This window comes from Ovis aries, chromosome 20, assembly GCF_016772045.2.
Source record: "Ovis aries strain OAR_USU_Benz2616 breed Rambouillet chromosome 20, ARS-UI_Ramb_v3.0, whole genome shotgun sequence".
Lineage (NCBI taxonomy): Eukaryota > Metazoa > Chordata > Mammalia > Artiodactyla > Bovidae > Ovis > Ovis aries.
The window spans coordinates 17,728,279-17,754,114 of NC_056073.1; the positions used below are offsets into that span (position 1 = coordinate 17,728,279).

The window sequence follows — 25,836 nt, forward strand, 5'->3', positions numbered from 1 at the left end:
TTAAAACTTATTTCAGTTGGAGGCTAATTACTTTACAATCTTGTGGCGGTTTTTGCCATACATTCACATGGATCAGCCGTGGGTGTACACGTGTTCCCCATCCTGACTCTCCCTCCCATCTCCCTCCCCATCCCCGTTTCTTTTTTTGACATGTTTTATTTTACGCATTCACTTAGCTGCGCCAGGTCTTCACTGCAGCATGTGGGGCTGTCTCGATGCAGCGAGCAGGATCTTTAGCTGCAGCGTGTAGGATCTTTCTAGTTGTGGCATGCAGGATCTAGTTCCCCAGCTAGGGATAGAACCTGGGCCCTGCACTGGAATCACAAAGTGCCTCAGCCCCCACGTCTCTCACCCTGTCTCAGAAAAGGCATGCACCCTGCCTCTGCCCCACCCCTGTGTGAGCTCCCCACCTTCAGCCTCTCCCTTCTCCAAGCTATGTCCCAAGGAGTCTCCAAGTGGGTGTTTTGTTTGTTTGGAACAACACAATTAACTGGCTTGATTTAGAAGGTTTAACGTATTTAGACTTATCCAACAGCTAGGTGATAGATACTTTTTCTTAAGCACACGTGGAGGGTTTATTAATATTAACCACATCCTAGATTACAAAGGAAGTCTCAAATACAAAAGTTCAGCACCATACACACCATTGTATATTGTTGACATAAATGAAAAGATAATATAAAACTGACCATTTTAAGCACTTTTAAATGGGTCAACAAAGGTACCATAAGGGTAATCAAAATCCTTTAAACTGAGTTAAAAATACTATATATTGAAATTTGTGGGATATAGCTAAAATAGTACTTGAGAAGAAACTTATAGTCTTAAATCCTTCTGTCTGAAAAGGGGAAAGGCTGAAATTTAATATGCTAAGTATTGAAATTAAGAAAATAGAAAAAGAACAACAGACTCATCCCCCCGAAAATAGAAGTCATGAGAAAAAGTTTAGCAGGAATTTAAAAAATAAAAGAATAAAGTAAAAAAAATTAAAGAATTAAACAGAAAAATTATGTAAATAAAATAGATAAGTCCCTGGTGAAACTATTACAAAAAGCAAAAAGACACAAAAAACAATTGTAGGTGTGAAAAAGGAGACATACTTGAGACAGACAGAGATTTAAAAATTAGTCAAGGAAATAGAATGCCATAATCTTTAAAGCTTTAAAGAAACATCCAGAAGAATTAAATAAAATTCACTCAAGGAGTAAGTAGTAGAAAACTTGAATGCATTTATACCAAGAAAAAAAAAAAAGAGTTTCTAATTAAAATGTTTTCTATAAAAAATTTTTAATCTTATTTTTTATTTCTTTATTTGGCTGCACCAGGTCTTAGTTGCGGCACAGCATGTGGGGATCTAGTTCCCTGAACAGTGATCCAACCCAGGGCCTCCTTCATTGGGAGCATAGAGTCTCAGCCACTGGACCATCAGGGAAGCCCCTAAAATGTTTTCATATACAAAACAACAGAAACAGCAGGCAGTTTTATAGATGGGTTCTACAAAACTTAAAATAGATAATCTCAGTGTAACATTAGTAAGTCTATTAATGAATTTAAAATATCGATAAAGGAAATTTTAAAAACAATATTTTCAATAGATGCCAAAAAAAATCTGATACTTATTCAGTTTAAGATGTATCACAAGTTCTGACACAGGATACAGCATGCTTGGGGCTGGTGCATGGGGATGACCCAGAGAGATGTTATGGGGAGGGAGGTGGGAGGGGGGTTCATGTTTGGGAACGCATGTAAGAATTAAAGATTTTAAAATTTAAAAAATAAAAAACTAAAAACAAACAAACAAACAAAAAAAGATGTATCACAAGTGGGGAGCAGAGACAGTAAATATGCTCAATGATGAAGGATTCCTTTTCTGATCAGAAAGGAGACAGGGATGCCCAGGACCACTCTTTTCACACATCATTTTTCTGCAGGTCCTAGCCGGTGCAGAGTAACAAGAAATAAGACACACAAGGGTTAGAAAGGCAAAAACCAAAATATCATTGTTTTCAGATAACAGCTAGGGTTGTACTAGAAAACAACAAAATACTGACGGACAAATTAAGAAATTAGTAACATAGCTTACCAAGTTGTGGGATCGATACGCAACAATCGCTTTTCAGACTCTCCAGGAACGGGAAATGAACACAAATTTCCGTTTGCCACTGCATCAAAAAATAACATAATAATCTATTGAGCAAATGCTGTGCAAGATATATCCCAGCAGAACATGGAAACTGAGGCAAAGAGATGGAACATTGGTTGGCCCTGCAGACCTGCTCAACTGTCCCAACATATCTTAATGTCAGATCCATTCAGATTCAAGGAGGATGTCAGCTCAGGAATTCAGAGATGTAAACTTGGTGAAACCAGGAAGACCAAAACTGATAGAGCATGCCTGGCAGGCTCTGAACTTGGGGGGCTGCCTGTTCTGGGGGTTAAGGATCCAGAGCTATGTGCATGCTGAGTCGCTTCAGTCGTGTGTGACTCCGTGTGACCCTATGGACTGCAGCCTGCCAGGCTCCTCCATCCATGGGATTCTCCAGGCAAGAATACTGGAGTGGGTTGTCTGTGTCCTTCTCCAGGGGATCTTCCTGACCCAGGGATCAAACTCACCTCTATTACATCTCCGTCCTTATACAGTCTCTGATGTCCTCAGTTGTTTGATTCATCCATTCCCCTGTATCTAAACTCCCCTCAGTGGTCCCCTGACCCCCATGAACGACCATTTGCATTTCCTAACTAGAAGTCCCAGAATGAGCAGCAGCAGGAAGCCTCTACCCAGGCTGAATCTGTGTGCCCTGCAAGACCCTACTTTGCTTTAGCTAGATAGGGGGTCTGCAGCACTTTTCTGCAAAAGGTGAGAGGGTAAATATTTAGACTCTGCAAGCTATATGGTTTCCGTCTCAACTATCAGCTCTCTCATTGCAGTGTGAAACAAACAGAAGCCAACATGTAAACAGAGAAGTAAAGCTGTGTTTCAGTAAAACTTTATGGACACAAATTCAAATTTCATCTACTTTAAAAAATATTTATTTTACTTGGTTGCACCAGGTCTTAGGTGCAGTATGCGGGATCTTTTAGCTGTGGCATGTGAGATCTAGTTCCCTGACCATCAGTGGAACCCAGGCCCCCTGCTTTGGGAGTGCAGAGTCTCAGCCACTGGACCACCAAGAAAGTCCTCACATACTTTTCACATGCCAAAATACTATCTTTCCTTTGATTTTTTTCAACCATTAAACAACATAAAAACCATTCTTATTCACAGGCCATACAAAAGCAAGTGATAAGACCACTGGCTGAGGGCCACAGTTTGTCAGTCCTTGCTTCATCTGGTGGCCCTCCAGGCAGCAGAAGGTGAGGCTGGGTCTTTGAGGCCTGGTTGGAAATAAAGGGTATCTTGGGAACATCAAGGATTGCAAATGCTGCTGAGAACAGACTTCTGGGGATCCGGGGTGGGGATGGGGTCAAGTCATCTTTAACAGCTTTCAGTGGCTTCCCAGACCCTAAGTTAAGGTCAGAACTACTTAGCATGGCATTGTGACCCTATGTGACCAGACTCCTGCCTGCCAGGCCACTTTCAGTGACCCCTGCCTCCCTGGGCTTCCTTGGTGGCTCAGATGGTAAAACGTCTGCCTGCAATGCTGGAGACCGGGTTCGATCCCTGGGTTGGGAAGATTTCCTGGAAAAGGAAATGGCAACCCACTCCAGTATTCTTGCCTAGAAAATTCCATGGACGGAGGAGCCTGGTGGGCTACAGTCCATGAAGTAGCAAAGAGTGGGACACGACTGAGCGACTTCACTTTCTTTCACTTTTACTTTGCCTCCCTTGAGGGTTCCTGGTCCCTCTGTCAGGCCTGTGCCTTCCCCATGCTTTCCCTTTGCTGGGGGTAGACCTGTGCCGGCCACCTTCCCCAGGATGAGCTGGGAGGTTTCTCCCCTGTTTCTAGCTGCTCTGATTCACAACTGGTCTGCTGCAGCGCCCCCCAGTGGGCTGAGGGCTTCTTGTCTTGTTTCCACATCGCGTGGTAAGGCAAGGCTTACAAGTGGGGCTTAGTGAGTGTCGGTGAGCTGGAGAGGTCATCCTGGGAGGCTTCCAGAAGAGAAATCAGAATTTCTGCGCTGGTGTTGAGACTTGAGATTTTCCCATTAGGAACACCCTAAGGAATTTTTGGCCCCGACACTGGTCCACAGGAGTGATTCTTGTTCTGCTTCCTCCTTGAGTCTGGAAAGGGAAACAGCATCCGCACTACTGGACTTCTGCAGCAGGGGGCACGGGAGTTAGTGGAGCAAAGGCTCTGAGCTGACCCACCCAGGGGTACTCACTAAAGCCTTCCTCTCCCACTTTCTAGGTGTGCAGACTCACTCCCACACCTTCACAGGACTGTGAAATACTGTGAATGCTCTTGTGAACCAGGGAGCAGATGTTTAATTAACCCCTTCTGTGCATAGGAAGGGCAGGTGCACTGGTGGGGGTGATGCTCCTGGTTTGAGGTTTCCATCACGAACAGAGCAGCCGGGAGCCCCTCCTAGCAGCAGCGCCCACGCCCCTTCCCACACTCACTGACTTCTCCCAGCCACAGGCTTCTCCCAGACCATAATGAAGAGAAGTAGAAGCCTATGGAGAGATGAAATTGAGGTAATGGGGGCGGAGCTGTTGAGGTCTGGAGTTCGGGCCAAGGAGAAGGGAAGGAAGGGTCCTTTGTTCCCTGGAACTCAACACATGAACAAAGAAAATGTGAAAGGAGGAGACTGGGCACCGAGGCTGCTGAGGGAGGTCCGCGGGTGGGTGGTGGGGGAACCTCTCCCCAGGATGCCAGGGACCGACAAAGCAGGCCACGAAGGGAGTTGCTGGACATCCACAAGGTCACAGCGTAGGGAGGGGCCATTCTCTCCTGGAGGGTATCTGCGTTAAAGGAGGCTTCAGAAATAAGGCCTTGGAAAAGTAAGGCCAGCTCACCAGCTGGAGAGCACGCAAACGTGGCAGAGACAGCAGAGAAGGGCGTCCCTCTGGCACTCCCTAGGCAGGTCCATGGCCTTGAGGCTCCTGGGCCACAGCCGAAGGGGAACGACTTGCTTCTGGCACCTGGATGGGGCCACACTCTGACCAGCGTCCTCATGCTGCCTCCAAGAACTCCTGCCACCCTGCAGGAGTCCTGGGAGACCGGACTCTTCCCAGATCTAGGCAGCTGCAGGAGGAGGGAAGAGGGTGGGGAAAAAAAAGAAAAAGGAAGCCAGACTGAGAAACAACTCGATATTCAAGTCTCTGCGCTCCCTCACCTGTGGGCGGCTGGGGGTTGGGGGTGGGAGCGGTCCGTCGGGTAAGCGACCGCATCCCCAGTGTCTGCTCTCGGAAGGCGGCACCCTCAGAGCCGCCCCACCGGCCGGTGTGCTGTGTGATCGATGGGGGGAGAAGTGGGGTCATCCCCGCTCCACCCCACCCGGACGCAGTGCCCGGCTAGCTGGGTCTGGCGGGTAGGGTAATGGATCCCCTCTGCAGTTTCCTGGAGGAAATGTAATGAAGGTATAGCCTACTTGGACACCAGGATCCCAGCAGTGCGGTTGAGGGGCGGAGCCACCGCGGAGGCACAGCCCAGGCCGCAGAGGGCGGGGCGGGGCCTCAAGGGAAGGGGCGGGGCAGGGCCGCCCCGGCCGGTCTGGAAGCTGCTGGAAGTGTCGCAGCGCCGCCGCCCTGGATCCTTCCGCCGCGTGTGCAGTCAAAGAGTCCCCTGGCCGGCTGGAGCCAGCGCCCGGCCCGCAGCCGGAGCCACGCCTCGCCGCGAAACGCCGGCCCGCCGCGGGAGGGCCTGTATTCCAGGCATGCCCACAAAGTGGGACCTTTAATTCCGCAACGCCCGCGGAAAAGAACCCTTTCCCGTATCAGGCAATTAGAGTATGTGTAGGGCAGCTTCTAATGAGGAGGTCGAGCCTCGGAGCGTAGGGGGGAGTGGGTGACCCCTGTTTAGGCTTGGACCTTAGTCCCGAGGCTGGGACTGTCAGGAGTGGAGATGCCTGCCCTGCAGGTTTTCACAGAGGTCAGTGGGGAATCCTCGCTTCTAGTTCCACCGTTTATGTTATATGATTACTCCCAACATATGTTTCTGATGGTGTCCTGTTTTAGGAACGCGGAGACGGGGCTGTGAACAGGAGTAAATAAGTGTACTTGATCTCAAGGCCGGCGGCTCCCGCCTTTCAAGGTCCCCTCCCCTATTTTGGACCGTGACGTCAAGGTGGGCGGGCGGGCGGCGGCAGGTGCGCGGCAGACAGGCATCCTCCTTTAAGGCGGAGGGATCCGGGGGCGGGCAGCTGGGCGGTGCTTCGCCTTATATAAAGTGATTGGGGGCACACAGCCGTTCTCTCGAGTCACCCCCGCGCAGCCTTCTTGTGGCGAGTGAGCCCGAGGAAGCCATTGCCTGCTCGGTGTTCTCTAATACCTGTGATTGTTATCCTTGAAGGTAAGGCTCCTGTCTCATCTGGGCTTTTCAGATTAGCTTGTTCTTTCGCGTTGCTTTCGGCCCACGCATCCTTTCCGAGACCTACATCTCGTGTTGGGACCGGTTCTGGCGTAACGCTCCCATTGCTTCTCTTGGGGGAGGGCTGGGAGCGAGCTTTTGAGTTTAGACTCTATGTGATTGGCGGCGGGGCTGCTTTCCCGCAGCTATAAAGCGTTGTTTCGTGGGGCCGCAGAATGGGGCGGGGGGGTAGGCACTGCACGTGGTGGCCGCGCCGGCCCGGGACGCTGCCATGTTTGCCTCTCCACTTCCGGACGCGGCTACGGGGCGCCGGAGGGTCCCCGAGCCGGGCGGGTGGGCGCGCCCTCTGTGACTCAGCAAGGCTGGTCATGACCAGGTTTTGCCACTTGTTCTATCGGACACAATTTTTTTAAAGTCCTTTCTTTCGGGGCTTTTCCGTGAGGCTCTGCGAAGAGCTCCGTTTTCGGTCGCCGGCGGCGTATGTCGTGCTTCCTCCATCCTTCCAGATCTTTCCTGCGTCTCGGTGGAGGAGGGGCTGGCGAGCGGAGGGGGCAGGCTTTGGGATTCGTGGGCACGTCCCTTCCCCCGCCCCTCTCCGAGAACTGAGATTGTTCTGGAAGCTTCTGGAGCCCGGCGCCCCGCCCTGGTGCCCGGATGTTGGGGCGAAGGGAGGCTGCGCGGTGGCGCCCCCTCCTCGCGTGGTCGACGCATGTCCAGCCGTGACGAGAGTCGGCCCCGCAGACTAAGGCCACCATCTTAGTGTTTGGTTTGGGCTTGAGCTTCAGTCACGTGTGCAGAGAGGTCACGATGGAGCCCTTTCTTTATCGGTTCTTTGTCTTGATAGCCCACCTGGATGGGCATTCCGCCAATCTCGAGTTAGCTGTCCCTACTACGGGAGGCAGCAGTACCACATTATCTCCTTGGAGTTACCTAATGGGAGGACAGTTTTAAATGATTGCCCTTTAATGTGAAACTAATTACTTTGAAGGTGGAACGATAGTAATTTGCGTATTTAAATATATGGGAATTTACCTCGCTTTCGAGATACCTGGGTTGGAGTGCCTAACTAGATTGTGCTGATCTATGATTCACTTAACAGGAGTTTGGGTTCACAATAACTTGCAAGAAACATTAGCGCAATTTGTTCAGTGTGTTAGGTGCGCCCCTCCCCCCGTTGTTTCTAAGGGTGCTGCCTGAAATTGATAGAGGGAAGGATTTTCCAGTCTTTGTACCCAGCTCAAAACAGTTTGAATAGAGTCTCCTTAAGTGTATTGTGGCTGAGGGTGAACTTGAGGAGTCTTAAATTCTTGCTTTTTATTTTAGATGCCTGAGGAAGTGCACCATGGAGAGGAGGAGGTGGAGACATTTGCCTTCCAGGCAGAAATTGCCCAACTCATGTCTCTTATTATCAACACCTTCTATTCCAACAAGGAAATTTTTCTTCGGGAGTTGATCAGTAATGCTTCTGATGTGAGTGCCCTGAATGTCTTCATTGACGTTGGTTTTTTGTTTCTCAAGTACTCCAAGAGAGGGAAAGTGGGGGTGGTTTGGCATTTTGTGGTGTTAACTGATAAAGGGGGGATATAAACTTAACTGCTGTTCCAAAAAGTATTGCCTTGCTCTCTGTGGATAGATGGGATACTGTAACCCACTGGATGTCGTTCTCAACCTACAAGCTAAAGGAGTAATCAGAATTAGCGTATTTGGGGAGTTTAAAAAACTTTTTGGGTGAGATGGGTTTTGAGGAAGCAGAATTGTAAAACTGCAATTTTGTACTTTCAGGCCTTGGACAAGATTCGCTATGAAAGCCTGACAGACCCTTCTAAATTGGACAGTGGTAAAGAGCTGAAAATTGACATCATCCCGAATCCCCAGGAGCGTACTCTGACTCTGGTAGACACGGGCATTGGCATGACCAAAGCTGATCTTGTAAATAATTTGGGAACCATTGCCAAGTCTGGCACTAAAGCATTTATGGAGGCTCTTCAGGTACGTGGTTGGTTAGGCACACTCCATTTATATTATTGGTGTTTGCTTTGCCATTTCTTTGAAACTTGAGTTTGACTTTTAAACTTTTTGGCAGGCTGGTGCAGACATCTCCATGATTGGGCAGTTTGGTGTGGGCTTCTACTCTGCCTACCTAGTGGCAGAGAAAGTGGTGGTGATCACAAAGCATAATGATGATGAACAGTATGCTTGGGAGTCTTCTGCCGGGGGTTCCTTCACTGTCCGGGCTGACCATGGTAAGTTGGCTTTCCTGTTAAGGTGTCTGGATTAGCATTCTGGGGAAACACTAATGAAGATCTTGAGTATTGTATGTGTAAAGCAGTTATAGTTCTGCGTTTGTTTATTTAGTTTCTTATATTCTGTTCTGATTAATTTTTTTCTAGGTGAGCCTATTGGCCGTGGTACCAAAGTGATTCTCCACCTGAAGGAAGACCAGACAGAATACTTGGAAGAGAGGCGGGTCAAAGAAGTGGTGAAGAAGCACTCTCAGTTCATAGGCTATCCCATCACACTTTATGTGAGTATGGACTGGTAACTCAAGTGCAGGTAACTGCTGCTTGAGAGAATTGCATGGACTTTGGGGTTTTTTTTTTGCTTTTTTGTACTCTGAAACTGTCATCTTTGATACTTCTAGCTGGAGAAAGAACGTGAGAAGGAAATCAGTGATGATGAGGCTGAAGAAGAGAAAGGTGAGAAAGAAGAGGAAGATAAAGATGATGAAGAGAAGCCTAAGATTGAAGATGTGGGCTCAGACGAGGAGGATGATAGTGGCAAGGATAAGAAAAAGAAGACAAAGAAGATAAAGGAGAAGTACATTGATCAGGAAGAACTGAACAAAACCAAGCCCATTTGGACCAGGAACCCTGATGACATCACCCAGGAGGAATATGGAGAGTTCTACAAGAGTCTTACCAATGACTGGGAAGATCACTTGGCAGTGAAGGTAAGAAGTCTTGCTTGTTGGCTCAGTAGGAGGAGCTGATATGGACAAATGGAACTTACCCAACTGGTTGGTAGCTGGGAACTGTGAATGCTATGAGTTGATTTGCTAATGGACCCTTCCAGGGTGGAGAAGTGACATCTTCCCCTGTGACCTGTCTCTGGTGGCTTTACCCACCTGGAGTCTTTGACCCAAAGATGATATAGTGCTTGCAGTTGGATTCATTTAGGGCATTAGGGCTTAAATTTTCTCTACAGGGATAGGAAGTTTTTGTTTCAAATAATTGGACATTTTGGTATTGGGACCAAAAGCCACTCTTGAGTACACAGTCAGCTTATCTTGGATTTCTTTCAGCACTTCTCTGTAGAAGGTCAGCTGGAATTCAGAGCACTGCTGTTCATCCCCCGTCGGGCTCCTTTTGACCTCTTCGAGAACAAAAAGAAAAAGAACAATATCAAACTGTATGTCCGCCGTGTGTTCATCATGGACAGCTGTGATGAGTTGATTCCGGAATATCTCAGTGAGTATCTTTTTGCCCTAATGTAGTTCGTTTCTGCGTTCTCGGGGGCTGGAGTCTTTATCTTAGATTAAGGATCCTCTGCAACCTAACAAGTGAAAGTTTGGTGAGAAAATCAGTCTTTCTGTTGAATCCAGATGACTTTATATACCTTTTATCTTTATCCCCGCCACTCCTGTATCTTTAAAACCCAGCTTCCATATTTTGATTTCAGACTTCATCCGTGGGGTGGTTGACTCTGAAGACCTTCCCCTGAACATCTCCCGAGAAATGCTCCAGCAGAGCAAAATCTTGAAGGTTATTCGTAAGAACATTGTTAAGAAGTGCCTTGAGCTCTTCTCTGAGCTAGCAGAAGACAAGGAGAACTATAAGAAATTCTATGAGGCATTCTCTAAAAACCTGAAGGTAAGCAGCAAGTACTTGCTTAATAATTAGAATGGATTTTTTTTCATTCACTGAGAGGATAAGTTATTTCCTAACAAAATTATTTTTTTCCCCTACCCATAAAGCTTGGAATCCATGAGGACTCCACTAACCGGCGACGCCTTTCTGAGCTGCTGCGCTATCACACGTCCCAGTCTGGAGATGAGATGACTTCTCTCTCAGAATATGTGTCTCGCATGAAGGAGACCCAGAAGTCCATCTATTACATCACTGGTACGTTGGAACCTAGGTCTGATAAAAGCCTTTTTTTAGAGGTGTGGGGCAGACACTCAAGGGTCCTGGGGAACTGGCAGGATGAGGCATTTTGGCCCTTGAGTCACACTGAGTAATCCTACAGGTGAGAGCAAAGAGCAGGTTGCCAACTCTGCATTTGTGGAGCGCGTGCGGAAGCGGGGCTTTGAGGTGGTGTACATGACGGAGCCCATCGACGAGTACTGTGTACAGCAGCTCAAGGAGTTTGATGGGAAGAGTCTGGTCTCTGTGACCAAGGAGGGCCTGGAGCTGCCTGAGGATGAGGAGGAGAAGAAGAAGATGGAGGAGAGCAAGGCAAAGTTTGAGAACCTCTGCAAACTCATGAAGGAGATCTTGGATAAGAAGGTGGAGAAGGTAAGCCGTTGTGAAGCAAAGTTATCTTGTTAGCGATGCCTTCAGAGTGGTTTCCTCCCATCTTTGGCTGCTACAGTTAGTGGTTTAGGCAGCTTAATTTGCTTAGTGCCACCCTACTTCTTGTTCTCTTAAGGTTGGTATTTCTATAGAACTTACCAAAGATGACACTTTTCCCCAAAGAGTAGAGATGAGCATCTTTGCCTTGAGGAGGTAATTCGATTCAGTACAATGAGCTTTTCTGCCTACCCTCAGGTGACGATCTCCAACAGGCTCGTGTCCTCACCCTGCTGCATTGTGACCAGCACCTACGGCTGGACCGCCAACATGGAGCGCATCATGAAAGCCCAGGCACTGCGGGACAACTCGACCATGGGCTACATGATGGCCAAAAAGCACCTGGAGATCAACCCTGACCACCCCATCGTGGAGACCCTGCGGCAGAAGGCAGAGGCGGACAAGAACGACAAGGCCGTCAAGGACCTGGTGGTGCTACTGTTCGAAACTGCACTGCTCTCCTCTGGCTTCTCGCTTGAGGATCCCCAGACCCACTCCAACCGTATCTACCGCATGATAAAGCTTGGCTTGGGTGAGTACCTTTGTCCTCTCAAGTAGCAAGGTGTGTCAGGCGCTTTTGAAGGCTTTTGGGGGCCTACCTGATGTGGTTTCTTTCCTCTTAGGCATTGATGAAGATGAGGTGACGGCAGAGGAGCCCAGTGCTGCTGTTCCTGATGAGATTCCCCCCCTTGAGGGTGACGAGGACGCCTCTCGCATGGAAGAAGTAGATTAGGAGTTTATACCTGCAGACTGCTCCCTCTGTATAGCGTCCCCATGGCTCCTGCAGCAGCAGCCGCCCTTGTGGCCCTGGCCCATGTGGTTCCCTCTGCTGACGTCTAGTGGTTTTATTTCTGTCCTTCTAAGGCAGGATACATGGGCCTCACGCCCGATTCCTCTCCACGTTTGACATGGGGTTTGAATGTTGTGTGTTGTGTTTTGTTTATTTTGTTCTGAAATTAAAGTATTGAAAATAAAGAAGATGCAGGTTTTTTACACAGTTCTGCTCTCGTAGATTTAAGTATATACAGTGCTGCCTTTGGAGTTATCCTGTATGTATCCCTTTACAAATCTTAGCCTGCCATCATTCTGAGTAGATAACATGGTACATAAAGTGAAAGTCAGTTCAGCCATGTCTGCTCAGTTTTGTCTTGAGTCTTAAGACACCTGTGGACTATACAGTCCATGGAATTCTCAAGGCCAGAATATTGGAGTGGGTAGCCATCCCCTTCTCCAGGGATCTTCCCAACCCAATCCAGGTCTCCTGCATTGCATGCAGATTCTTTTTATCAGCTGAGCCACCAGGGAAGCCCAATTGTGATACATAGGAAGATATTAAAACCATCACGGGTAAGTTTAGAAGCCATAGAAACAAAATGAGAGAGAGTCAAAGAGGGAGAAAATAATTGCACATGAGGCAACAGACGTAAGCTGAATTTCCAAAATAGCTCGTTCAACTCAATCCAATCAAAAAACAGGCAAAGAACTAAATAGACATTTCTCTTAAAACATAGGTGGCCAGTAGATAAAAGAGGTTCAAGATGCTAATTTGAGAAATGAAAAAATGACGTACTACCACACATGGGTCCAAATGGCCATCATTGTAAAGCTGCAGTACCATGCTGGAGAGGGTGCAGAGAAAAGGGAACCTTCCCATGCTGTGGGTGGGGCTGGAGTCTTGCTCCAAAGCTGGTGCAGCCACAGTAGAGAACGAGGTTCCTCAAAACTAAAAAAGGCAATCCCGCTCCTGGACATAACATCAGAGAAAACAAAACCTACACCCCTGTGTTCACAGCAGCACTACTGACAGTCGAGAGTGGACACGTGGTCACTGATAAGGAAGATGGACACATACACAGTGAGATGCTCAGCCATTAAAGAAGTGATGCCTTTTGCAGCCACATGGATGCCACTGGAGGTTATACTAACAGGGAAGACATACCACTTGATAACCACCTATGTGGGATGTCTGTGGAAAATATGAATCTGAATCAAATCATGGGACAACAGACTGGTGGTTGAGAGGGTGATGGAGTGGGGCATTAGGGTCAGCTGGCCCAAGTTTTCCTCTGTAGAAAAAAGCCCTACAGAGAACTATATTCAGTATCCCATTGTAAACCATAATGGAAAAAAATACCGTAAAACAACTGCTGCTGCACAGCAGAAATTAACATTGTGAATTAGCTACAATTTCTCAAAAATAACACTGAAGGTAAGTGGTATTGTGATAAAGAACCCACCTGCCAATGTAGCAGATGGTAAGAAACGTGAATCCAATCCCCGGGTCGGGAAGATCCCCTGTAGAAGGGAATGGCCACCCACTCCAGTATTGTTGCTTGGAGAATTACATGGACAGAGGAACCTGGCAGGCTAACGGTCCATAGGGTCACAAAGAACACAACTGAAGCAACTTAGCACATAACACTTTCAGAATTCCCTTTCCTAAGCTTAGCATATACAGACGATTTTCCACTCAAAATTTGAGTTTACTATGGTAGAACAAAAGCATACATTGAGTACTTTTCGAGTTTTGACCTTTTCCTGGGCTGACAGTAGGAGGTACCTTCACTGGTGTTGCTGGGCACTGAGCTGCAGTTTCCAGTCAGCCACCAGGCCACAAACAAGGACCAAGAAATGGCACATGTTAGAAACCACTTTTTTTTTCCACTTTCAGTATTTAAACAAGTTAAACATTTGACACTTGTAAAACAAATTGTAGGCAGTTCTGAGCTAATGGAAGTTTTAGGTATCTGAAGTTGAATGTTTGTACTTAGTCAACCAGAACACAGGACCAAACCCACTGCAGCAATTTAATTTAATAAAATAAAATCATAAGAGCAAAAGTTGTATTTCCAAAGTACCAAAACCTGCAACTGGTTCATAGGGCAGAGCCTAGGGATCCAGGAGCAGGGGGGCTGGTGGTGCTGGGCAGGATTCCCAAGCCCTCGCCCAGCACAGCACCATCGTTCACTTTCTCTCCTGGGAAAGCAGCATCGGGAGCCTACAACACGTGTGCTTCTCTCACCAGAGTAAGAAATGCATGTCTCGGAGTCTGAAAGGGTAGTAGTCAAGGTAGGGGACAAGCACAGGTGAGGCACTAGCAGAGCCTCCAGGGCAAGACTTCGGAGAACCGGAGAAGCAGGGGCTTCGGAAGGCGCCCCCACCTTCTCAGTCCCCCACTGTTCTCTCCACCCTGGGGAGAATCCTGCCCACTGGAGGCTGGGTGACTTAAGGCAACGGGGAAGGCCGCCTCCTGGGCTCCCTGCCCCCTGCCGCAGCGCTGGTCAAGAAACCTGCATTTTGCCCTGGAGCCAGCTGCCTCTGAGGAGTGACAGGAGAGAAACTGGTACAGCAAGCGGGTCCTAGTCATTCCTCGGGCCCTCAAACTTTCTGCACAGATGACTCGACTGGCACAGCCTTCTTTCCCCGCTGCTTTAGACGGCCCCGGGCGTAGACCCGGAGCAGGAGGGCAGCAAAGACCACAGCCACTCCCAGGCCCCCCACCACAGTGACAGTGTGGCCGTAGAGGAGGCAGGAAAGGAGGATGGCGAAGGCCTGGCGGAGGGTCATGATGATGGTGAAGATGGCAGCCCCAAACTGCCCGATGGTGTAGAAGATGAAGAGCTGGCCACACGCAGAGCAGATGGACAGCAGCAGGGTGTGTGCCGCAAACTCGCTGTGTCGTCCCATGAAGCGGATGCCCTCCAGGAGGGCCCCCTGCTCCAGCAGGGAGCCCACCGTGAAGAGGCAGGAGAAGAGGTTGACCCCAAACATCATCTGCACTGACGACATCTTATAGGCGAACAGGGCGTCCTGCCAGTTGGAGGTGAAGCTGTCGAAGGCAATGTAGCCTGCCAACAGGATGAGGCCTGAGAGCGTGGTGGCCGGGGAGCTGTGGGGCTCCGGTCCGCTGGACAGCAGGAACATGCTGACCCCGATGGAGATGAGGCCAGCTGTCAGATATTCCCAGTGCTCATAGCTGCGCCGAGACACCAATTTTCCCATCAGCATAACGGGGATGACCTTGGAGGCCTTGGCCAGCACCTGGGTGGGGAAGCTGACGAACTTGAGAGCTTCGTATTGGCACCAGCTGCTGAGCACATTGGACAGGCTGGCAAAGGAGTACCGGTACATGGGTGCCCCATGTCGGGGCTGCTTGCATAAGATGCAGTAGACGCCAGCCACCATCAGGGCCAGGATGCGGTTCATGAGCACCAGGAACTGAGAGTCCGAGAAGCGCTCGCCTGGCGATGTGGCTGTGGCCCCGTAGCTGCGGGTCATCACTCTTTCCTGCAGCACTCCCCACGTCAGATAAGACACCTTGATGCGGCAGGGCAGAGACAGGGGAGAAGATACGCAAGAGAAGGAAACAGCAGGCAGGCCCCAAAGCATCCTGACAACCTCCTCTCAGGATGATGTTGAAAATGATTAAGATGGACAGCATGACTCTCCATAGTAACTACAAGTTACTTGCCTCTTCTCTCCCCAACCTGGACTCACCTTGTCGAGAATCAAGCGTGTGTGAAACACAATGACTAATGCTTTAAGACTGACCAGACCCTGTTTGTCCCCACAGTAGCCTATGTCAGAGCTGACTCCAAGTATTTTCTATTTTCAACCAATTTTGGGGGTCGCAAAGAGTCGGATACGACTGAGCGACTGAACTGAACTGAGACTTCTTAACGAAGATTGGACACCCGTGAGTCCAACTTAGCATACAAGGTGGAAACAGAAGTGCCCACTCCAACATGCCGTGGGGTCAGCGTCCCTCTCACATGCAGTAGTGGGGGAAGGCTGAAAATTTTATCAGTCCATTTACGGTATATTTACAAGAGGAAGGGAGAAATCACGGAGGGTAGAGAGAGGAGGAAAGAAAAGACAGTGCTTCCTCCAACCACTCCTAAGATGATGGTATGCCTCTGGGAGAACACACAACACAGCCACCAGCAAACTGTTGGGACTGGTAGGGTGTGAGCGCTGGCTCCTCCAGGACCCTACCCAGGGAAAGCGGTAGAGCCCACCTACCTACCTGGAGCCCGGAGGCACAGAACAGCAGCTTCAGGGCCTGCCAAGTGGGACTGGTCTCTGCTGGCTCTGTCCGGGCAGCCAGCGGAACCTCATCCGGGGCCTTGGGCTCATTGCCAAACACACAAGTTTTCACCAGGGGGAAGCAGAGACCCCTACCTGGAGAAAGTTCACAAGCTGAAACCGAAGCTATTCCCTAGCACTTCACCTTCTGCCAGCCCGCCCTGACTCGCTTGCCAAAGCACATCCCCTTTGCACCGCCGGCCAACTCTCCTAATTTTTAATCTAGAGCAAGCACACTTCCCCCACCCTTTCCCCACACACCTGTTTCCAGGTAGTTCTTCCGCCTGAAGTACTGCACCAGCAGGTAGCCAGGCACCATAAAGCTTGCATAGCCAGCCGCATTCACCAAAAAGCGGAAGAACCAGAGCTGAGTCCAGGACTCCGGAGGGGCTTCGAGGTTCTTCTCCCCACCTGCCCCCAGGGAGGGGAGCGCAGCCAGCACCACCACTGCCCACCACCTGCGGGTACCGCGGGCAGAAAGATCAGAGTACAGCTCCTCACCCTCTGGGCCCTCCAGAGGGGATGACACTGGAGAAGGGCCCGGAGCCTCCTCCCCGCCCCCCTCAGCTGCAGCCCAGCACAGACAAAGAGCCTCTCTCTCTCCTGGGGGCGGGGGCTGTGCGGGCCAGGCTGGGCTCCCTCCGTCCCCAAGAGCGGACCCGCCCCTCCGGCCACACAGGTTCCCTCTGTTCCCTCCAGCGCCCGTCGGCCGCTCCGGTTAGAGGCGCGGCGCCCCCCGACCCCGCCCTCGGGGCTCCCGAAGCTCCAGGTCCCTCTCGCGACTTCTCTCCCGACCCTCCTGGAGCCCCTGGCGAGCACAAGGCCACGGCGCGTCCCCACCCGCTCCGGCTCCGGGCGGCTCTAGGCCGGCCACCCGCCCGGGAGCCGGGACCCCGCCCGGCCCCCCGCGCGCTCGGAGGAGCGGCGGTCACGTGTCGCGGGGCTCGGTCACGTGGGCTCGCCGCTCCCCCCACCCCTTAGTCCCCACCTGGGGTCCATGGTCCTGGCTGCGTGGGGCGGAGGGGGGGCCGGGGACTGCGGGGCCCCGGGCCGCGCGCTCCCTCCGCTCCCACTGTGGCCTTCAGGAGCCTCCGGCCAGCGGAAGTGCAACGCTCTTCCCGCCTCTCTCCCGCGGCACCCCCTCCGCCCCCGGCCGTGACCACGCAGCGCCCCGGGCCGCCGCTGGGCCACAGCGCCCCCTCGCGGTCCGGCGGGAGACGCGGCTCGGCGCGCGGGAGCCCGCCTGCTGTGTCGCTGGGGAAGCGGGAGCTCCAGCCCGGTGCCGCCTCCGCTTCGTCATCGCCCGAAGCCCTGTCCACCGGTCTGGAGGTGGCGGTGACCACTGCCGTCCCAGGGACGCGGATATGGACGTTCTGGATTCCAAGTATATCCCCGTTATGTTACCGCTTTAACATCCCCCTTATGTTACCGCTTCCCCGTTTTCTGGCAGGAACATGTTTACTTGGTTCCGGGCTTGGGCTGGCAGTCCTGTCCCCCCTATCCCCATGACCTTTGAGGATGTGTATGACCTGTCCCCCGTGTACCTCGCCCACTCATCCGTTCCCTGCAGATTCCTACTGGCCTGCTCCTGGTTCTACTAATTCACCAAAAAACCTTTCCCCAGGGAAGTTCTCTCCTGTCCCCTCCTGAAGCTTCCCAGGTGGCTCAGTGGTAAAGAACCCACCTGCCAATGCAAGTGGAGACACAGGAGATGCAGGTTCGGTCCCTGGCTCAGGAAGATCCCCTGGAGGAGGAAATGACCACCCACTCCAGCATTCTTGCCTGGAGAATCCCATGGAAAGGAGCCTGGTGGACTACAGTACATGGGGTCGCAAAGAGTTGGACATGACTGAGCAACAGAGGGCGTGTCCCCTACCCAGGCCTCCCGGGACCATCAAGTATGGCCCTCCTCCCAGTCCATCGTTCTCCCTCCCACGAGCTTTTCTTCCCATTGCAACTTGCAATTACATATTTATTTAGATGTTTATGATTTTAATATGTCTCACTCACTAGACTATAATCTCTAAATGGTCAGAAACTGTACTGCTTTATTCCCCAAATTCTATCACAACACAGACCTGACCTAATAGATGCCACAAACATATGTGGAATGAGAGAAAAAAACATACAAAGCCACGCTCCCTTGTGTACTCTTCACAGGCTAGCCCTTCTCCCCAGGCTCTTCCAGGGCCGTGATGAGGCCTCCCACTTGTGTCTTCTCACTCCTCTTTCTCTTCCTCCATCCTCTGCATTTCCACAGAGAGGGCAAGAGTCTGGTCTGGACAGAGAGGCCTGAGGACGATCAGTCTTCCTACCCTCCCTGGCAAGGCCCTACACTGCTCAAGTACCAATTCCCTTCTCTCTGCCTTCACCACAAAGTCACAGGACAGGTCTGTCTAGAAATCCCTAGTGCACACAGGCACACACGCACGCATGCACACTCAAAACAACTGGGGGTTAAAAGTCTACTGTTTTAGTGTCATGCTATTGAAACTTCCTCTTCCCCAGAAGTTTAGGGCCTTCTGTGTGAAGTCTTTAAGCAACAGTGTTTCAGAGTCCTCCTTGGCAGAGAGCTGGAACCCTTCCAGAGCCCTGCTCACTCACAGTTCAGTATCTCTCCTCATTTGGGAGAGTCCATGTTGTCTTAACTGGTTGGCAGCTTTAGGCTGACCCCATGTGGGAAGAGATGAGAGTCCCATCATCTTCAACAGAGGCCAACAGGCTTCGCCCACACTGCCTGGGGCTTTGAGGAATCTTATATCCACTCCGAAGCTCTTCCTTCCAGACTGGCTCTCTTACTTGGGATGGTTCCTCTCAGCTCAGGACTGTGCTGGCCCCAGGCTCTGGCCTTAGCAGTTCCCAGGACACACGGCCTGGGCCCAGACTGCAGCAGCTGTGGCTCCAGCTTCCAGATGGGAAGAGGGGAAGTATCTGGGGTCCAAGAGCTTGTCCCGGCTTCAGTCAGCACACAGCAGTGGCTTCCCAGAGATCTTCAGGTCGTCGAAGGGCAACAGGGCAAAGGGCTGAGGAAAGGAATGGAGAGAAGCAAGATTAGGGCCCATGGACAGAGGTGGCAGTGGGGGAAGGGAGCTGAGAGACCCATTAGGCCCTTTCCTCCCCACCAAGCGATCCCTGAAAGAAATCAGGGAGCAAATCTTCCTACTAATCCCCAAAACAGTGGTTCCTCAGGGCAACTGGGTCCTGTTTTTGCTTTCGTTTTGGGAGTGGAGGGTGGGAAAGGGCACTCACAAAATATGTTGATTTTCTTTTTACATCATATATTTAAAAATGGGAAAGACTCTACAGAAAATCTAGGTTTCATCTCTCTTAAAAAAAAAAAAATCCAAGATCTAGAAATACTGGGCCTGTCTTCCTCCTCTGCAAGAATCTGCTAAAGCTGAGTAGAGCGAGTGACCCTCAGACAAAAGACTATCTGGTTTCCGGCAGGCCCCAGCACCTGGCTGTCCATACCCAGCCCGCGTTAGCTGCATGGCTCCTGCAGGAGTCCCAGGTTCGGGCCCCGGGTCCTTAGGACACAGGCTGAGAGAGTGGCAGAGTCGTGGATCGCAACCCCAGGCTCCTAACTCCTTGGCCCCTTCAGCTGTGATAGCTCCTGTCTCCACTAGGGATGTGGGAGGCCCTGGACAGCAGAGCTGAGTGTCCGCCTCTTACATCCTCAGCCAGGTCCTGGGGAGTCTCATCCTCCACGTTTCGCAGCAGGGAGTCGGCACCTGCCTCGCACAGGGTGGACGAGATGCTGCTGAGGCCCCGGCCCGCAGCCAGGTGCAGAGGCGTGCATCCATTGAGCATGCGGGCATCCACCCGGGCCCCCGCCTGGAGGAGGAATTGCACCAGACCCCGCTCCTGGGTCTCCACAGCCAGGTGCAGCGCTGTCTTCCCACTCGTGCCCTCCTGGGGGGAAGAAAGATATCAGCCAAGGCCCTCAGAGGAGGCATGCCTCTAAGAAGAGGGGCCCCATGCCTAGGCCCTGGGCCCGGCAGCTCTCTGATGGGCTACCTCACCTGCACATCAATGTCAGCTCCGTTCTGAAGCAGCAGTTCCATGAGTGGCCGGTTCCTCTGCAGGGTGGCGATGTGGAGACAGGCCAGACCTGAGATGGGGTGAGGATGAGGGTTGCATCTACCAGCTCGCTCTCCCTTTCTTCAGGGACCTCCCTTACCCCTCAGCCCCAAGGGACTCCCCCGCCCCATCCCTGCCTACTCAGTGCCCCTGATCACAAGACTGTTAAAACACAAACCCAAAAAACCCCTCAAAAGTCTGGGGGGAAAGGAACTCAAAGTTTCCACCTTTTCAGTCATGTTATTGAAACTTTCACGCTTCGGGAGTCAGGTTGCTGAGTGACACCCCCCCATACACCACGCTTCGGGAGTCAGGTTGCTGAGTGACACCCCCCCATACACACACCCTCCCCCACCACATGCTGCCTCCCCTGTCCGCACACACACACAGTCTTTTTGTAAAACTCTACCTGCCTTCAGGCCCCTTCTAAAAGTTACCTTCCTCAGAGCTCTAGGGATCCTCAGGCCCCCAGCCCTTGAATTAATGAATGAACGAATTAATTCATTAGTTCATTTTTAAACAGAGTGGTCAGGGAGACCCTCATGGAGCAGGGACGTTTGAGCAGAAACTTGAAAGAGATGAAGGATGTGAATTTGCATTGAGTTGTTTAAGAAGAGGGGCACCCAGGCCAGCAAGGAGCTAGCACAAAGACTACAAATCCCATCAAGCCCCACGCCCCCACTTCAGTCCCCTCACCTAGCTCTCCCATCCCCACAGCAGTGACTGCCTGTTAACCTGCCAGAGAACTCACTTCTTATGGCTATTGTTTGCCTCAGACATTATCTTGTTTTGGTCACAGATGCAAGTCTGGCTCCTACAATAATGTCTGGTACAGAGAAAGTTCTCAGTACATTTTTGATGAATGAATTAACGAGTTCATCTAATCTCTGCCGAACTGAATGTCTTTGTTCTTTTTTTTAATCATTTTATGTATTGATTTGTTTTTGGCTGTGCTGGGGTCTTCGCTGCACGGGCTTTTCTCCAGCTGCGGTGAACGGGGTCACTTTGCTAGTTACAGTGCTACGGCTCCTTATGGCGGTGGCTGCTCTTGCTGTGGAGCACAGGCTCTAGGGCACACGGACTTCAGTAGTCGTGGCTCCCAGGCTCTAAAGCACAGTCTCAGCAGTTGTTGCGCTTGGGCTTAGTTGCTCCACGACATATGGGATCTTCCTGGATAAGGGATTGAACCCATGTCTCCTGCACTGGCAGGTGGATTCTTTACCACTGAGCCACTAGGGAAGCCCCCCAAACCGTACATCTTGAGGGCAAAGTTGAGCTCTCTGCTTAGCATATAATAGGTTCTCCATAAATTCTAACCAGAATCCATTCATTAATTCACTCCTTCATTCAACAAAGGTATTCTGAGTACCTATGTGCTTAGAACTGGAGATGCATCAATAGACAAGCTGTGGCCCTCCCTTCCCTGAGAGTGGGGTCCCTGTCTCCTATCCCCTCCTCCTCCCACAGGCCCTGCGGCCACCTGTACCTTGCCAGTTTTGCAGCTGGAGGTCCAAGGAGTGAGGTGTTCCTCTGCCCGGCTCTGGCTGCCCCTCGAGTAGGCAGCGGGCACAGGCCAGGTGTTGGCGCTGGCAGGCCACATGCAGGGCTGTGTCACCATGTCGGTCCTGCAGCACCCGGCTGGCCCCCTTCAGCACCAGGGCCCTCACTGCACCTGGCTGGTCCAGATGTACAGCCAGATGAAGTGCTGTCTGCAGGCACAGAGAGAGGGTCACAGGGTGGCTGCAACATGCTGCAACCTCTGGGAACCTGCTGGGGTGGGCACGGCAATTGCCAGCAGCATGGGAATTGTGGGCCCTGGTCTTCCTTCTGTTGTGCCCTATCAAACTCTTGGGGCCCCAATTCTGGAGGCAGGGTAAGGCAGGCGGCCCTCTGCTATTCTTAAGTCCCCTTAGTGCCGGCCCTGCCCCCCCACCCTGGAGAAAGGACAGAGCCGGGGCAGGGAGGGATAGGGTGTGATGGTGGGAGCAGAATCCAGCTTCTCATCCTCTGGGGAGCCCTGTTATCCTGGGTGAGGGGCTGAGGTCTCAGGGGGAGGCGACAGGGGCATCGAGCAGGCTCTGCTCGGCACACTCCTCCTTGAATGCTCCCTGCAGACATCATGTCCTGTACTAACACCTTCCCTGGCTGCTTCCCACAGACAGTGGTTCCCACAGCAGCTGGCATGTGTCTCTATCACGACTCTCGTCACCACGCTGTGCCATTAGGTGTTGACACGAGTCCTCCAGCCCTGGCTGGAGCACCTGGTGAGCAGAGTCTGATTCCTACTGTCTCTCTGTCCTCAGCTTCTTGCCCAGTGTCTGGTATATGGTTCCCTGAGGGAGCAGCCAAAGGATGCTGTCTGGTGGCTGGGGATGGCTGCTGGGGCAGACATAGGTATCTGGGCTCAGCCCATCATCTCCACCCACCTGGTAAAGGTTGTTCTGAATGTCCAAGACTTCCTGGGGCAGCAGAGCCAGGCAATACAGCAGCACGGCAGGGGCCTCGTGAATCACTGCCAGGTGGATCAGCCTGGGAGGCACAGGCAAGGTTTGGGGTCAGGGCTCAGGCCAGACAGAGTGGGCTGGGGTTCTGGGGTTAGAAGAACACATCAGTGTCTAAGTTGCCACCCAGAGGGTAGGTGCAGGAAGTGAGAGTTTGGGCCAGGAAGTGAGGGTTGCTGCGGGAAGCCAGGATCCTGAGGGTGGAAGCTCCAAGTTCCCATCTCTGGCCTTTGGGAGGGCCTTGGCTGAGTGAGAATGTGGGCAGGGTGCTGACGGGACAAGGTCCTTCCTGTCCACCCTGCCCACACCCCGCTCCCCTCTGGCCCCCTGGGGCCCCCACCAGGCAGCTGCAGCTCAAAGCCAAACTGAAAGCCGCTGGGGTAGCACAGAGGTGGTTTCCAGGGCTGGGCTCCCCACCTCTGCCCCCTTCATGGGGAGGGCAGAGAGGGCAGGGGTGGGGTCACCCTCTGTCCCCTCATGAACACCTCCCAAAAGAGAGGAGACAGAAGCTCTTGGAAAAGGAGCAAGGAGACAGGGCAGCGCTCTGTCCTGCTGCTCTCCACGGGACAGCCAGAGGCCATTCTGCAGGGCTGGGACGGAGCCTGAGCTGGGCCCCCGCTCCTGTGTGTGCCTCTGCGGGGAGGACTGTGCAGTGCAGAAAATGTGTGCCTGGGGTGGGGGATAAAGAGCCTTAACCTGGGGCGGACAGGAGGGGAAGTTCCAGCCCTGGGGTTTCCCCACGTCAGGTGGGGAAAATGAAAGCCAGAGCCAGAGGGTCTAGGCCGGGGCAGGCAGCTGCTGGGGCATTCGTCAGGGGGAAGCCTGGCTGAAAGGCCCGTCTGGGTTGGGGAGGGGGCTGCTTGGGGCAGGGGGGGCAGGCTTTGGTGGCTGGCGAGGCCCAGGAGAGAGTGACGGAGGGAGGGAGGGAGGAACCGCGCTGGAAATCCCCTCGGCCAGGGCCTGCTCTCTGGTCACATTCCTGCAGCCACCTCCCTCTCTCCCTCAGTCTCCCTCCTCCCACTTCCTCTTCCCATTTCCACATGTCCACAGCCCAGACACCTCCGGAGGGAAGAAAGCGCCCTCTCCTCTCAGGGAACCCTCTGGGGGGTCTTGACACCTCCCTCCCGCCCCCACCGGGTCTAGATTCCACACCTGTCTCTAACTAGAGGCGATTAAAGCTGGGGCTGAGAGGCTAAGCAAGGGGGGCAGGGCAGAAGCCTCCACTCCCTGGGTCAAAGGTCAACCACAGGTACTCTGCACAGGGCCTGCACAATCTTGGTTGTAGGCCTGAGGGCTGGTGATCTCTAGGTACAGAGGACAAAAAGGCCTAGGGTCACCCAGTGGGTCCAGAGTCTGTCTCTGTCAGAGGCCACCCAGGACCTTTGCATCTCCAAAAAAGCAGATCAAGACAGACAGCTCCTGCTTCCTCCTCCCCATTCATTCCAGCAGCCCAGATCCAGGACCCCAGCCCCCCTCCACTCTGTTTCCCATCCCCAAATCCCAGCCACCCCCTCTCTCATCCATCTTTTCTTCCTGAGGGGTGAATCCTCACCTGGCCAGCCCCTACCACACAACTGCCTCTCTGACCACCCCTCCCCCCGGCCCCGCCCCAGCCCAGTCTCCACCAAGCTCCACCTGGGCCTGGGGAGGAAGGATGAAGTGAAGGGGTCACATATGACAGTGAGGGGGATTTGCAGGGCTCAGGAGGTGGAGAGTGTCGGTAAGGCTGACTCTAGCCCTCACTTCCCCTTTCTCAACAGAGGAGGAAGTTAGCTGGGGTAGCCAGCCGCCTATCTGTCTGCTGGGGCAAGAGTGCCCCAGCCTGGCTCACTGACTCCACAGGCCAGCCTCAGCCATGCACCCCTGGCAGCACCTCAGACCCCAGCTTCCTGGGCCCACCGGCAGCCTGTCACTGGCCCCTCTTGTTCTTTGAGACAGGGCATTCTGAGGTCAGAGGCCGGGAATCCCAGATATTAAGCAAACAAGGATGCTCTGTCCTCCAGCGAGAAAAACAAAACAAAACAAAACTGGGCTGGTCAGGGGAATTTTCTCTTCCCCAGGATGGGTTACTGGTAGATTTCCAAGATGCTAGCTGGGGTTCCAGGTGCTGGTGAGGGCCCTGCCAAAAGGTGGGGCAGACAGACGATGCCAGGTCCTCTGGACTGGGTCTGGATACAGCTCAAAAGTGGGTTGAGAGTTCAGTTTGAAAGAGAGAGTGGGGACCGCCCCTTCCAGAGCTGGTGCCTTTAGGGATCCCCACATAGGGAATGCCCGGCCTGTTACGGCTCTTGGAGAAGGCCCCGAGTTAGCATCGGGGCGGAGGAAGGGGTCCTCTCTTAGCCTAGCCCCCATACTCACGTGTCTCCGTCCTCGGAAATGTACGTGAGTGCTTCCAGCTGCTGAGGGCTCAGCGCCCCGGCGGCGCGGAGCGGGGAGTCTGGAACTGCGCCCTCGGTCCTGGGGTCCCCCGACAAGGACAGGGGCTCGGTGAGCGATGAGGAGCCGTAGGTGGAGTCAGCCCGCTCCCCGTCCGTGTCTTCCTTGTCCTCTGGCTCCTTGGCGGTTCCCGGAGGATGAGTCCAGGGCTGGGGGCCCCCGCCCTCTGAGGGCCCCGAGGCTGGGCGCGGGGTGGACTCGGGCAGGGAGCGCAGGGAGCGCAGAGACTCGATGCCCGAGTCATACTGGCTCTCATCGGTGTCGTCCTGCCCCTTCCGCGCCTCCGACATCCCCGCGGCGCCGGCCCGCCGGGCCCGGTCCCAGGAGGATCCGACTCCTCGCCGCCTTTCCGGGTTGCAGGTCCGCCTCACAGAGCGGGTGCTGGACCCGAAATGGCCTCCTTTCCGGGCTGCGGGTTGGGCTGAGCGGCTCGGCGAGAAGCGTGGACGAGGTTCCGAGCGCCGGCGGGGTCCGCGGCAGCCGCTACTCGGGGCAACTGGGCAGCGCAGTCAGACGCGCTCGCTCGCCCCGCCCTCAGGCCCCGCCCCCGGCAGGCGCCGCGCTTCCGGACGGACGCCCCGCCCTTCGGAATCCCCCTTACCCCGCCCTCTGCTTTGGCTCGGAGTCAGGGGTTCCCCGGTCCTGACTCACTCTTGCGTTAACTCACCCGTTCATTCATTCATCCAACCGTCCATT

General features: G+C 52.8%; 3 protein-coding genes and 1 long non-coding RNA gene across 9 annotated transcripts; 1 reads left to right on the forward strand and 3 right to left on the reverse strand.

The window, feature by feature from the left end:
- Positions 1–550: 550 nt before the first annotated feature.
- Positions 551–5,597, reverse strand: LOC105603715 (uncharacterized). 3 transcript variants are annotated; one of them, XR_006057246.2, is made up of 4 exons: positions 5,533–5,597; positions 4,042–5,186; positions 2,084–2,162; positions 551–1,934 (listed from the first exon to the last, which is right to left on the reverse strand). It is a non-coding gene; the product is annotated as an uncharacterized LOC105603715 (long non-coding RNA). The 3 variants fall into 3 exon arrangements; XR_009597730.1 differs by having other exon boundaries at positions 2,084–5,186; XR_009597729.1 differs by having other exon boundaries at positions 551–5,186.
- Positions 5,598–6,352: 755 nt separating this feature from the next.
- HSP90AB1 (heat shock protein 90 alpha family class B member 1) lies at positions 6,353–12,035 on the forward strand. The gene is made up of 12 exons (XM_004018854.6): positions 6,353–6,452; positions 7,794–7,940; positions 8,253–8,459; positions 8,554–8,713; positions 8,861–8,994; positions 9,112–9,420; positions 9,772–9,937; positions 10,149–10,339; positions 10,444–10,591; positions 10,716–10,984; positions 11,237–11,570; positions 11,662–12,035. Exons 2-12 carry the CDS (start codon positions 7,794–7,796, stop codon positions 11,769–11,771), a joined length of 2,175 nt encoding a protein of 724 aa, XP_004018903.1. The 5' UTR covers positions 6,353–6,452; the 3' UTR covers positions 11,772–12,035.
- A 1,801-nt stretch (positions 12,036–13,836) lies between these two features.
- SLC35B2 (solute carrier family 35 member B2) lies at positions 13,837–17,231 on the reverse strand. Of its 3 annotated transcripts, none has more exons than XM_015102727.4 (4): positions 17,112–17,231; positions 16,385–16,581; positions 16,065–16,219; positions 13,837–15,355 (listed from the first exon to the last, which is right to left on the reverse strand). In XM_015102727.4, the coding sequence occupies exons 1-4, from the start codon at positions 17,120–17,122 to the stop codon at positions 14,417–14,419; spliced, it is 1,302 nt and encodes a 433-aa protein (XP_014958213.2). In that variant the 5' UTR covers positions 17,123–17,231; the 3' UTR covers positions 13,837–14,416. The 3 variants fall into 3 exon arrangements, with proteins under 3 accessions (XP_014958213.2, XP_042092912.1, XP_004018904.2); XM_042236978.2 differs by lacking the exon at positions 17,112–17,231 and adding an exon at positions 16,964–17,060; XM_004018855.5 differs by lacking the exons at positions 16,065–16,219; positions 17,112–17,231 and having other exon boundaries at positions 16,385–16,465.
- A 916-nt stretch (positions 17,232–18,147) lies between these two features.
- Positions 18,148–25,638, reverse strand: NFKBIE (NFKB inhibitor epsilon). Of its 2 annotated transcripts, none has more exons than XM_042236979.2 (6): positions 25,063–25,638; positions 22,630–22,732; positions 21,690–21,912; positions 20,146–20,234; positions 19,859–20,035; positions 18,148–19,146 (listed from the first exon to the last, which is right to left on the reverse strand). In XM_042236979.2, exons 1-6 carry the CDS (start codon positions 25,428–25,430, stop codon positions 19,081–19,083), a joined length of 1,026 nt encoding a protein of 341 aa, XP_042092913.1. In that variant the 5' UTR covers positions 25,431–25,638; the 3' UTR covers positions 18,148–19,080. The 2 variants fall into 2 exon arrangements, with proteins under 2 accessions (XP_042092913.1, XP_004018905.1); XM_004018856.5 differs by having other exon boundaries at positions 19,796–20,035.
- Positions 25,639–25,836: the final 198 nt, after the last annotated feature.